Here is a 14212-nt window from a genome sequence, read left to right as displayed (position 1 = left end):
CCAGACTAATCATCTTGTGGTCAGGTTCAATCAGACCCTGAAGGGCATGATCAATGGTTTGTCTGACAAATTCAGGAGGAGATGGGATGTTCTTTTCCCATGCCTACTGCTTGCTTTCAGGGAGGTCCCTCAAAAAGGCATGGGCTTTAGTCCCTTTGAGTTGTTGTTTGGGTACCCTATGATAGGGCCATTGTGCTCGTTGAAAGAGTCTTGGGAAAAGCCTCTCAAGGAAGCCAAGGACAATGTGCTGGATTATGTACTAGGCCTGAGATCTTGCACAGCAGAGTGCATGGTAAAGAAATCGTGAAACTGGAGGCCAGCAAGGAGCTCATGAAGCACTGGTATGACTAGAAGGCTACCATGCCTGAGTGTACTGCAGGACAGTTGATATGGGTGTTGGAGCTTGTAGCTTTAGGGCCCTTGAGGGCAGGATGACTGGGCCGTATTCAATGCTAGAAAAGAAGGGTGAGTTTACCCACCTGGTAGACCTTTTATCACACAGCTAGGTACTGGCACATAGTTCTGACTTCAGGAACAAAAGAGAGATCTGCATTTTCAACCCCATTGGGCATTATCAGTTTACTGTGATGCCTTTTGGGCTGAAAATTGCATGTGCCACTTTTCAAAGCTCCTTGCTTACTTGGAATCCTACAGTGCAGCTTTTCTAGATGATATTGCTGTCTTTAGCTCCACCTGGCAGGATCACCCTTGGGAAAATATTAGAGTCTCTGAGAACTGCTGGGCTCACTATCGTGGCAAGCATGTGCCCAATAGTGCAGGGGAAGGTTGTATATTTGGGCCACCTTGTTGTGAGAGGCAAGGTTCAACCCTTACAACTCAAGATCAAGACAATTCTGGACTGGGTGGCTCTAACAACCCAGACTCAAGTCAGGCAGTTCCTTGGCTTAACTGGGTACTACAGAAGGTTCATGATGGATTATGACACCATTGTGACACCCGTCACTGAACTGACCTCCAGAGGAGTGCCCAAAAAGGTGAACTGGACAGATTATGCCAGCAATTCATTGTGCAGACTGATGTCTCTGAACATGGGCTAGAAGCAGTTCTATCCCAAAGAAATGTCCAAGGTCCAGACAAGTCTGTGGCTGTCATCAATAGAAGGCTACTCCCCAGGGAGCAACGTTGGAGTGCCATTCAGAGTGAAGCCTTTGCAGTGGTCTGGTCCTTTAAGAAGCTAAGGCCATGCCTGTTAGCTCAAACTTCAATGTTCAAACTGACCACAGGCCTCTCAGATGGCTAATAGAAATGAAAGGTGAAAATCCCAAACTGCCCAGGTGGCCCATATCCCTACAGGGAATGGACTTAGAAGTGGAACAGAGACCTGGGATTGCTCATGCTAATGCGGATAGACTTTCCAGGTTTTTCCACTTAGACGATGAAGACTCACCAGGGGAACGTTAGTTCCATCCTCTTTCATTTGGGGGTCATGTAGGAAAGTTCCTCTTTTGACATGGCTAGCCCCCACTTTGTGCCTGATGTGATTTTGAACTGTAACTGCACTTAGTCCCTATGAATCAGCTTCCCAGTGCCAGACCTCTTTCCCGAAATCTGTTCCACAACTGGCACAACTCCAGTTACCCCTATAAGTTCCTAGTAAATGGTAGCCCTGGTACCAAGGACATGGGTACTGAAGTGGGTCCCCCAGGGCTGCAGCACTGGTTGTGCCACCCCGGGGCCCACTCACCAAAGTGATGCACCCTGCCATTGCAGGCTGTGTATCTTGGTGCAGAGAAATCAACATGCCCTCTGTGCCATGCCTCTCATACACTATGTAAGATATAGTTAGGTCGCACTTACTGCTGACCTTTAGCCCTAAGGCAGGGTATACTATTCCCAATTTGTGGGCATATCACAATAAGCAGAGTTGCCCCTACAATGCTCCGTCTATTATGAGATGTTGTAAGTGCACAGGGAAGCCATAAAAGAGTACATGGGCTGGATACTTGTCAACACGAATTTTATAGCTCCATGATGGCTTCTCTGATTCCTACAGTGTTTGGCAGCAAACATCTTGTCGTAATAAATCCTCACTGATGCCAGTGTGTGATTTATTAATAAACTCACACAAGAGCCCATTTTAGAGGGTCCCCTGAAAAACTACTAAGTACTGGTGTGGTTCCTGACTTCTTTTCACCAGGCTGCAACTACCAGACATGTATCTAACCTCATATGGTGAGAGCTAGCGCTTCCGTAGGACAGAGACATTGTCTGCTCTGGTCGGAGGTGCTTCACATCACCTTCAGGACAGGATGTCCTTCCTTGGTGGGAAGCTTCAAAGGCAATAGTGCCTTTTGAAATCAACCCAGGAACCTCCAGATAGTCGGGAAGGCCAGGTCCCCTTTTCTGCTCCACTTTTGGTGTGAGGAAATTTCATGGAGTTACCAAAAAAACCCAGCAAATTCCATGGAGTTTTGTGAAGGAGTGGAGCTTAGCCGAAAAGAATAGAGCCCTTTATAAAGAAAAGAGCCATTTTTTATTAATATGTAAATCTTCTGCCACTAGATGGCAAAATATAAAAGTTTATGATAAATGCTATCCATTTAACAAAGTCAATATTTATTCATGGAGAGACTGAAAATAATATTAAATTTTCTTTTGTGTAAACAGACCACTGAATTCCTTTCCTCTTTGGGTCAAAATCACAATGAGACAGAGAGAGTGACAAGGAGAGGTGGGAGGCCAGGGACAGACAGGACATCTCAGTCTCGCCCCATGAAACCTTATCTCCCTTTGCAGGTTGGACTGATGATCTTCCAATGAGTGCCGACCAACACATTCCCCCTGCTGAATACCCAACTGCCTCTAAGCGCTACAGTTCACCTCAGGATTGTAAGACTAAGTCGCGGGTTCGACTGCCCTTCACGTACCCTTCATCCCCTCTGGGAAGGCGCCTGTACTTCAAATAAGGGGTCCAGTCTGCTGGCTTCTTGTCCCTGTGGGCTTGCATAGCAAGATGGACCTCTAAGTACCCCTTCCAGATGCTACCAAGAACCTGAGGTACTGCCCGTACCTGCCCAACAGGTGATGGAAGGGCCCTATGGGAACAACGCCCTAGGTCCCCACTCCTAGCGGACCCTACTGCCTCAGAGGCACATCCATTCACCCTCCTCCTCCACCCAAAGCAGGGAAAGGAAGGCTGTACCCCACAGTGAAGCAGGGGCAGTGGCACTGAGCCTTTTCAAGCCGATAAAAGGTGTTTCCCACTACCTTAGCAGGAAAATGTGAGGGTGTTTTTTTTCCTGACATCTTTGTGATCGGTCAACAACACAGACCACCCACAGTGCCCTCAGGTGCTCCTGCCCCCTGGTTCAGGAGCAGTAGGGAAGGGGGAAGCAGGAGCGCCTCTGCCACCCCCACTTCAGTGACTGTGTTCAATGCACCTGCTCTAAAGGTAATAAAAGCCAATCGAATCCGGAGGTAGAAATGTAGAACAACTTGGAAGACAGGCAACAGCTCTTTCCTCCTCTCTCGGGCCATTGGGAATAAAATGCAACTGGTGGCAATGGGAAATTACCCACAGCTCCCTAAAGTATGCAGTAATCAGTGGACTGTAGGAAAAAAATGGACAGGTGTCCTGCCTTTGCAGGGAGGAGATAAGAGTAACATGGAGTGAAAGGCAGGACAGAGGCAGGAACAGGGTGGATGGCTTGAGACAGTGACAAAGAGATGTGGGTAGTAACAGACAGAACACTGGCAGGAACAGGATGGGTGGATGAAGACAGTGTCAGGAGACAGGGACAGTGACTAGGAGAGGGAGACAGTGAAGGCAGACAGTGTTGCAATGCCCTGAAATAGGACATACCCCCCAACACCTCCAGGTCCTAAACACTCAAGAATAACCAGTTTCACTTTTTTTGGATAGTGTTGTGGGAGGGAACAAGACCACATGTGTTAGACTTTCACCCTACACAAGATATTAAGGGGTAGATGCAGACTGAAATTTAACACATGTCGACAAGTGCACAGTTCAATTAGTCATAATGCCTTATTTCATGTTAGTGACACTGACTTCACTTATAAATAATGCTTTGTGATGGTGGGATAAAGGTAGTGACGGGATCTGAGATCACTATCGGACAATGTCTGGGCAGTGTTACTTCAGAAACATACAATCGCACTGTACAGTGATGAAATGTGCCTACATTACTTCACTGAACCCATTTAGTCTCACTAGGAGCGGAAAGGGAACTAGGGGTCATGGGGGATTGCCTGCAAAGACTAAATCCCAATTTGCCAGTGGACAGGATGGAGATGTAGAATTGGCCAGTATATGCATAGAAGCTTGTGGCACAACCAATGAAACATTACACCAGAGAAAATCAGGAGACTAGCCAGTGAGTGTGAAAACAGAGCAGGTATACAGGACTCAACATCAACGAACCCACAGTGCTTACCTTCCATTGAATCCAGTAGTGCTCCTATGTATTTCTAAACATTGCTATCAGCCTTAGTTTTTCTTCCCAATGGCCCCTCTATAAACTCCTTCGGTGGGAGAACTGAAGACTCCTCCCCTGCCACATTGTGACAGAATTATAGGAAGTAAGATCAGTTCTCTCGCTGAATAAAATGTAACGAAGTGCCAGTCATTCGTGTCCCTCACATGAGGGAGTGGGGGGTGGGGCGTTTAGATTGTGGGTGTCACGTTTCCTACCTGATGCTGATCGGAAAGTAGAAGAAGGGGAATATGAATGACGTTTCCGTTGATCAGCCTTTCATTTCCCTGCGGCGGCGCCCCACAGGGCAAAGCGTGTGTGTGAAGCGAGGATTTGTGGCTTATGAACAACAGCTGGGTCATTAGCTAGTCCCCTATGTTGCCCCTTTGCCCTAAGCCAAACAATACCCACAAGAAGCATTGTGTGCTGAGGTTAAATATTCATAAAGTTACTTTGTGTGTTGATTGCAAAGCAGTGATCGGTTAACTATTGTAAACAGGATCTGAGCCGGTGGCAGATATTCGTTCACCCTACAGTATCTCTCATGTTCAATCTCCTGCTTCATCAAGCACATGCGTGTGTGCACAACATACGCCCGGCTTCACCTACAAATATACACATACTTACACACATACATTCATAGGTAATTATGGCACAGGTACATCAACTCAATACTAGAAGTGGGCGGCCGACAATTAACTCTGCTACATGGCAGATAGTGGAGTTTTTGCTGCACTCCATGCTCCAAGTGGAGCGCAGAGTAGGAAAACTTCGCAAACTCCACCCATGTAGTGAAGTTTAATGCCCAGGCCTACTCAGCACCTCTGCTCCTGCTGAATCCAAGATGCTTCCAGTCTTCTGATGGAACTTTGGACCTGGACCAAACATCAACCTAAAACAAAAAGGTTAACTTTGTGAAAGCATTGCCTGCATTTCAATGCATTTTTCTGCTTTTCCACCATTGTATCCTATGGTACATAATTGCGCATTGAAGTGATATAGTTATCGAACTTCGCAAAATCCTATCTCCAAAATGATTTACCCTACAACTGTGTTTATAGTTTTAAAAACTATATAAAAATTAAAAATTAGTTTTACAAATTGGTCTTGGATTTATTCTTGAGTGTGTGTCTCATTTATTGCCTCTGTGAGTAGAACAAATCTTTAAAACTACCCTTGTCACAGGTTTGTGCTTACTCGCTTCCGGCTGGATATCTTCCACTGTTTAATTAGCTTTCCCATCACTAATAACTGGTCACTTGACCTGGGGAATTGCACGTGTGATGACATCTCACCTCAGAACACCATGCATACCGTGCTTTCCTGTAAACACTTCTCAGGGTTGAGACAGAAACTCATGAAACCCTTGTTATTACAGTTGGGTTTCACACAATGTCGCCCGGCTTTTATTTATCTGCAAATGCTACCGAAATTTTTTATCTGTACAGTAATGTCACGCTTTTTGCAGGCCATCATTAACTACAGGAAGCAGTTGTTAATAGTAAACATATGATTGTGCTGCGATGACAGTCTTTTAACTCTTTTAATATTTTTGTTTTTAAACAGAAGAATTTTGTACTTTGTTTTTTTTATTTAAACTCTTTTTATTAATAAAACAAAGACAATACAAAAAGTAAAAATAAAGACGTCAGGTGATTTTCACAGTCTGCTACACATAGGTCATTCCGGCCAAATACAGAATTTCAAACAATAATATACAATGTTAGGATCATGGGGATTCCTGCACTTTCGGCCCCAAACTTGGCAGCGGTAGCTCACAAATCTCTCCCCGGTAAGAATTCCATGCCCCCCACACCTTTTCCTCCCATTTCCTCGGGCATCCCCTGGCTCTGAACACCGACTTTTCCCTGAACATGCACCAGTCAAGGTCCTCCGCCGACTGAGCGTCTCGGGTGACTGGCTCACCCCCCAGAGCCGGGCAATGTTTTGCTTAGCCACCATATAAGCCAGGGTGACCCACTGCTTCTGGTACACATTCAGATCTGTGGGCTCCCACACATTCAACAGATACCGCCGGGCTTCCAGTAATATCTCTGCCCCCAAAACCTCTATCAGTAAATCGTGAATCTTCCTCCAGAAAACCTGTATCGCTACACAATGCCATAAGATATGGATCAGGGTGCCAGATTCACCACACTCTCTCCTACACTCACCACTCCCTCCCCGTCCCATCCGTACCAGTCGGGGCCCCGTGATATATGACCTATGCAATATCTTCAATTTTACCAGCCAGAGCCTCATCTGAATTGCAACAACCTTTGGAGAGGAGACCCCCTCAACTCAGTCCTCATCATCCAATTCCAACCCACCCATAATCAACTGGGCTCTGATGAGCCCCAACGGACTCTCCATGTTGTTAACCAGCTTCCTATATATCAAAGAAACTTCTCAGGCTTATGTCCGTCCAGCACACGATGCTTAAGGGAGACGACTCTGGGAGAACCGAGTCTTTAGGCACATGTGCGGTGAGAGCATGTCTCACCTGCAAATATCGAAATCGCTCATTATTATGCAGACTATATGTTATGTTATATAGAGATTTGTAGCGCGCACTGATACTCGGGAGTATCCTGGCGCGGAGGGAGGTCAGTGTCAGTGACAGGAAGGACAGAAAGTTTAAACAGATTGCTTGAACAGATGTGTTTTGAGGAGTTTTTAAAAGGGGGCTAGTTCTTTAGTGTGTCGAAGAAAATCAGGCAGAGCATTCCACATGGTGGTGGCCTTGACCACTAAAGATTGTCCCCCAAGTCGGGCTCGTCGAAACCTGGGAATTATCAGCCGTCTTTGAGAAGCAGAGCGGAGAGAGCGACTGGGAAATTAGAATGCAAACCTAGAGCTCATATAGGATGGGCACGGACCGTGAAGAGCTTTGTGTGTCAGGGTCAGAGTTTTAAAGCACACTCGCTGAGCCTCAGGAAGCCAGTGCAAGTTAAAGAGCTGCTTGTGAACGCTCGGTTCTCCTTGAGATGTTAAACAGGAGCCTGACAGCTGCATTCTGGATAACCTGCAGCTTCCCCAGGAGGTACCCAGGTATGCCGATGTACAGGGCATTAGCGCAATCAAGGCGCGATAGAATAAGTGCCCTGGCCACAGTCTCCCTGGCGAGATGGGAGAGCAGGGGAAAGAACCTCCTTAGGGCTTTGAGTGTGCCAAATCACATCCCTGAGAGTCGCTTAATCTGTTCATGGAAGCTTAAGTCAGCTCCGAACCAGATTCCCAGATTCTTGGTGCCACAACAATCACCACTGGGGCATGGGAACCCCGCGGGCCAGTGAGATTCTCTGAAAGCCGGAGGGAATTGGCCATAGAGAAGTATCTCGGATTTGTCCTCATTGCATTTGAGGCTAGCCTGAGCCAACCAAGCAAATACAGAAGACAGACATCGCCGGGCCACATCAGTTTGGAGATCATCACCCTTCCAGGTGAAGAGAAGCTGGGTGTCATCGGCGTAAGCCATGATTTTGGCACCCAGCTTCTCTGCCAGATAGATGAAAGGGGTAAGGTATATGTTGAAGAGCAGGGGGCTCAGCGTTGACCCCTGTGGTACCCCAGTGGCCACTAGACTGGGGGACGAGAAGAAAGGGGGCATCCACACCTGTTGGGAGCGGTTGTCCAAAAGGACCTGACCCACGACAAGGCCACATCAGTAATGCCGATATCAGACAGCCTGGAGAGAATCTGGAGGTGGGGTACCGTGTCGAACGCGGCAGAGAGGTCCAACAAAATCAGCACCGCCCTGCCGCCCGTGTCCATGCACTCTCTAATAGCATCCGTAATCTCCACCAGCGCTGTCTCGGTGCTAAAGGATGTCCTAAACCCGGATTGAGACGGGTGCAGAGCACCGGAAGATTCAACGAAGTTCTCCAGCTGTTTAAAGGCCACCTTTTCGCACACCTTCGCTAAGGCCGGGAGAAGAGAGATGGGGCGGTAGTTGGACAGAAGGGAGGGATCTGCTGAGGGCTTCTTAAGGAGAGGGAGGAGTTTGGCATGTTTCCATTGCTGCCGCACTCTACCCGATTGGAGTGAATCATTAACAAGCGCCCCAACAGCAGGAGAGATTATCTTCGCCACCCCGCTCAGAATGCTCATGGGACAAGGGTCCGCTGGCGAGCCGGATTTTAGTGATTTCAGAATGGCCAAAACATCCTTTCCCTCCGCTAGAGAGAAGTGTGAAAAGAGTTGGCTAGGAGAGTTGATGCTCCGGGTAGGCGGCAGGACGGGAGAGTGTTGGATAGGGGGTGTAGATCTTAAGCTGGCCTGAATTTTATGGATCTTAGCGATGAAGAAGGTGGATAACTCCTCGCACCCTTGGGATGAGATGGGCGGGGTGGAAAGTTCCGCTGGCCGTGATATAAAGCTACCGACAATAGCAAAGATTTCTTTGCTGTTGTTGTTGGCTTTTGCTAGTCTGTCTGCAAAAAATTTGCCCTTAGCTTCTTTAATAGCAGCATAGTATTCTCTCTGGGCGGAGCGGAGTGCAGCCTTAGGTCGGGGACAATACTTCAGGCGCCAATCCCATTATAATTTCTTACATCCCATCTTCAGTGTTTTTAAGTGGTCTGTGAACCATGGCTTCGAGGGAGAGCCACGCGAACGACAACTCGCGGAGGATTGCGGGAGAGAGTTAATGGTCTGGCTAATCCAGTCTGAAAAACTCTCCACTGCTCCCTCGAGGTCAGAAGCTTTGTTGGGGAGCGTAAGAGACAGCGCTCTGGCCAGAGCTGGGATATTGATCTTTTTTGAGGGTGGTCCAAGGGCCTTTCCTACATCTGAGGTGGCACTGCCTAAGTCCCACGAAAAGCAGATCAAATAATGGTCCGACCAGGTAACCGGATGCGGATCCCCCATGGTAAGCTTAAAATTAGAGCATACTAGGTCTAACAAGTGACCACATTTATGAGTAGTGTCGGGAACCTGCTGTGTCAAGTGGGTCAGATTACAAAGGTCTAGCAAGTCCCTTGTCCCTGGGGCCAATAGGTTCTCCAAGTGTATGTTAAAAATGCCTAGCATCAAGAATTTGGAAAACCTGACGCTCGCGAGGTAATAACCTCCTCGTGAGATTTAATAAAAGTGCCCGGCGGGCCAGGGGGGCGAGAAACCAAGACCCCCCCCAAAGTGAAATGTGGGGAGATGGCCAATGAAAACTCCAGGACCTCGCCTTCCTGGATTTCTGCTGTGGACTCCATAGAGAGCGTCCACCCTTCTCTGAAGATTACAGCAGTGCCACCTCCTCTGCCTGACTTGCGATCCAACCTGCAGATCTTATAGCCCCGTGGTATTGCTAATTCGACCACCGGAGCACAGGAGGAATTCAGCCACGTCTCCGTAATGAACAAAAGATCCAGTTGTTCATCCACAATAAGCTCATGCACATCCGCGGAATGCTTTACCAGTGACCGTGCATTGATAAGAGCCGCGCGGATGTTAGCGTTATGTGCCGAGAGAGGGGGGCGTGGGGGTGAGATGTTTGGAAATGAAATTGGCAGAGAGGGCAGGACCGCACCATGCACTGGAGAACTCCCCAATGTCTGTCACTATTGCATGGGTTAGTATCTATATCAAGCAAAGACTCCCGGGTATAGCGAATTCTTTCAGGCTTATCCACAACCTCGATACAGCCCATGGTCATGGCGCTGTGCGCTGTCGGAGCGTGGACGGGCGCAGACGGGCAGACCTTTGGCTTACCTGCGTGCTCGAAAGAGCATATTCAATTTATACCTGCAGCTCCCTCCCCCAGCTAGAACGCTGCCACTGGTTCTGCCGAGGTCCAGGACTACCTGCAAGATGGCCACCCGTCCTCCACTCAATCGGCACAACAGCCGCGGTGGAACGAGGCAGGGAAGGCACACCTCACCGGCCAAACAGCAGCCCAGGTAAGTGAATCACCCCAGAAAGTAAAATAGACTGTGTGGAGTAATCAGAATAAAAATTAGGCAAGCGCAGCAGCGCGATTCTTAGACACAGAGTAAATTGGTGAAATAGAATTTAAAATCAGTTGAAACAATTTAGAGCAGAAGTATGGCCTCAGAGCAAAAGCGGGTCCGCATGGGAGCTGCCACCACCCACACTAGCTGTTTCCTGAAGAGATTTAAATGTGAGCACTGCACCTTTTCCCCAGACATCCTTTATATGTGTGATACCGATAGTGTCTCATTTGTCAAACCCCTTAGTTTTCCATAAGCTACCCAGCTTCTCTGAATTCAATAGAGGTGTAGCCAATGTAACCCGACCTTCCCACCCAAGACACCTATTTGCCACATGCCACACGTGAACCGCATGTGCAGTCGGGCCAGTTAATGCAAATTTCCCCGTTTTAGCGTACAGTGCCCTATCTATCATTCCACCCGGTGCCTGGCCCCGGTCCATGGCAAATCCCGGGTTCCCGTGGGAGCCGTAAATAATGTGGTTCACAGCAGCTAACTGTGAAGCCCAATAATATCTCCATAGGTCTGGAAGACCAATCCCTCCGTCATACCATGGGAGAGTTAGTATAACGAACGCGATTCGGGACTTACCATGCCATAGGACCTGCCTTTGGAGAGTTTCTATCTCCTTGAAATAGGAGGCTGGCACAGAGTCCATCGAGTTCTGCAAGGCATTTAAAAACCGGGGTAGGGCCAACATTTTGAAAAGGGCGGCTCGTCCAAGCATGGACAGCGGAAGAGCCCTCCAGCGCTCCACATCTCTCCTGCACCTGGCCAATGGGAGAGCAAGATTATTAGTGTATCGCAGCCGCGGATCCAGCATGATAAATATACCCAGGTACTTGAATCCTACCATCTCGATCTGGATTGGACACGATCGCGGGACCACTGGGGGATCACCAACTAGGACAAAGAGCACTGACTTTGTCCAATTTATGGCCAGTCCTGAGTATCTACAGAAGATATCCAGTATATCCAAGAAGTTGCTCAGGGAGTCCCTTGGATTAGTAAGATAAAGCAAAACGTCATCCGCATAGAGCGAAATCTTATCTTCCCATTCAGGAGTCCACCGTAGGCCCGGTATCGACCTATCCCAACGGACCCAGGCCGCCAGAGGTTCCATCGCAACCCAAAAAGTAATGGGGACAACGGGCATCCCTTTCTCGTACCTCTCTTCAGGGAGAAATCATTGGACCTGCAATTATTAACCACCACTCTAGCCAGGGGTTCAGCATACAACAGTCGAACCCATCTGATAAACTCCCGCCCAAAGCCCAGCTTTGCCAATACTGCAAATAAATACTGACATTCTACCCTCTCAAACGCCATGGTGGCATCAAGCGACACTAACACTGCCGGTTCGTGTATCTGCGAGGAACCTCCAAGGATACCATGCAGCCACCGCAGATTCAGAGACGTGTTACGACGCGGCATAAATCCAGATTGATCCGGATGAATCAGCGACTTCATCACCTTGACCAGGCGAGTGGCGAGCAGTTTCGCCAGTATTTTGGGCTCCGCGTTGAGGAGCGGGATAGGCCTATATGAGGAACATTGTGTCCTGGGCTTACCCACTTTATGTATAACCACTATATTATCCACCCGTTGGTCTTAAGGGAGCCGGCCTCTCTCCCTACTTTCCAGAAACATGGCTCGAATATGCGGGGCAATTCGGCTGGCATTTAGTTTATACAATTCAACCGGAATCCCATTAGGGCCCGTCGCTTTACCTGATTTTATTTGCCTCATGGCCTGTGCCACTTCGTCATCAGAGATAGGGGAGTCAAGATAGCTTCTATCCTCCTCCGACAGACTCAGCATAACAATGTCTCTAACCATTTCACTATTCTCAGCCTCGGAATACCCACTACCAACTGCATAGACCTTCTCATAGTACACTGAAAACTCGTCTGCCACCGCTTGCCACCGCCTGCGGATCTGTATTCCTACACAACCCCGGTCCCTCTAATTCCGGAACTAACCTGGAGGCCCTTTCACCGTGCTCAAGCCATGCAATCAATTTACCTGCTTTATCGCCATGCTCGTAAATACGACTCTGCACGGCACTATTGTGAGCAATCGCTCTATCCCGCACTAGGCCCTTATATTCTTCTTGACAAAGCCTCAGATGGTGGAGCTCCGCAGCTGTATGCGAGACAGCCACTCTCTGTTCCAAGCGTATTACCTCCACTTCCTTCCGAGCCACCTGGGCCTGATTCCTCTTCTTTTTCCCTGCAACTAAGGACAGAACCTCGCCCCTCGATACCGTTTTATATGCTTCCCAGAGAGACTGCGCCGAGTCAACAGAGCCTACATTGTCCAGGAAGTAGCAGTCGGACATTCGAAGCACCCCTTTTTTAATAGCCGGGTCTTTTAACTGCCAAGAACTAAGTGGAGCAACCCTATCAGGTCTGTCGGATCAAAGCTGTATCCACAGTGGGGAATGGTCAGAAATCCCTCTGCCAAGGTATTTCACCCCTTGAATCATAGGCGCCATCGCCGCCGGCAATAGGATATAATCCAAGCGTGACAAGCTACCATGTGCTGCAGATATGTGTGTGAAATCATTCTGCATTGGGTTACGTACGCGCCAGCTATCGACTAATCCTAACGTTTCTAAAAAGTCAGGAAGCCATCTCTGTGTTTGCCTGAGCACACGTGGTGGGCTACGGTCAATTTCCCCGTCAAGCACAGCATTAAAGTCGCCCCCTAACACTAGACTACCCAGGGGTAACGCAAGAAAAACTGATCCCAGATCCCAAAAGGCATCTGTCCGGAGGCCCGGAGGCACATATACCGACAAAAAGGTGACAATCTTACCATCTACAAGCCCCGAGACCACCGCATATCTGCCCCTCTGATCTAACCATGTAGCTTACACTGACAGGGGAAAGGAGATTTTGACCAGGATCCCGACCCCCCTGGACCCGGAGCTGAACCCAGCATGCGCCACCAACTTATATCCACCCTTATGGAGGGCCATACACTTGTTACCAATAAGGTGTGTCTCTTGCAGCAACAGAACATCTGGGGAATGCCTCCTGATAAGCTGGCTAACCATCCCTCTCTTAATCTTGTCCCCCAACCCATTCACATTCCAACTCAGCACTCTCATCCCCGATCCTTGATTACTCTGCGCCATTCGACCTGGACACTAAGCACATAACAATATCATTATCACCAGACACAAAAAGAAAAAAGAAATTCACAACCACACCTATACAGTCCCATCCCTCCACCCCTCACCCTGCACCCCTGCTCTCGGCGTCCGTCAACCTTCAAGTCGCAGTGTGCCTGTCGCCCCATAATCTAACTCACCAACTATCTAAATATAGATTAGAGGAGGATGTCAGAGCCCCACAGCCCACCCCCGCCCATCGTGATCATATCTTGCGCCTCTTGTGACACACAATTGAAAGGGGAGGTCTCGCAGAAATGTCTCGCAAACGGCTCCTCACAAACCAGCCAACCTTGACCATACTGTTCGATACTTATCATTCTTGTTTCTGGGAATCGCGGTCATCTTCACCACCTCCCCCCCGGGGGGCCCCCGAAGGGAAAACACTGTCCAGCCAGTCCGAGGCAATCGCCGGGTCATCGAAGAACCAAACCTTCCCCTCGGTCTCAACCCGCAGCTTAGCAAGGAATAGCATGGCATACTTCAAACCTCTATCTCTGAGCCGTCTCTTGATTCCGAGAAAACTCTGTCTCTTCCTCTGAACCGCCTGGGTAAAGTCTAGGAATAAATTAATAGTGGAGTTCTCGTACCTCAGTGGGCCCCCAGATGTGGAGGCCTGCAGGATAGCGTCCCTA

General features: G+C 48.6%; 1 protein-coding gene across 1 annotated transcript in view; it reads right to left on the bottom strand.

Moving 5' to 3' along the window:
• The window catches only part of LOC144797943 (extracellular calcium-sensing receptor-like), an 89709-nt gene extending 76969 nt beyond the window's left edge, over nucleotides 1-12740 (bottom strand). Inside the window, exon 1 of the mRNA XM_078668747.1 lies at nucleotides 12382-12740. Within this exon, the coding sequence (XP_078524873.1) occupies nucleotides 12382-12740 (359 nt within the window). The remainder of the gene's footprint in view (nucleotides 1-12381) is intronic.
• Nucleotides 12741-14212: the final 1472 nt, after the last annotated feature.

Source organism: Lissotriton helveticus, chromosome 12 (assembly GCF_964261635.1).
Source record: "Lissotriton helveticus chromosome 12, aLisHel1.1, whole genome shotgun sequence".
Taxonomy (NCBI): Eukaryota; Metazoa; Chordata; class Amphibia; order Caudata; family Salamandridae; genus Lissotriton; species Lissotriton helveticus.
This window is presented reverse-complemented; position numbering and strand designations above follow the sequence as displayed.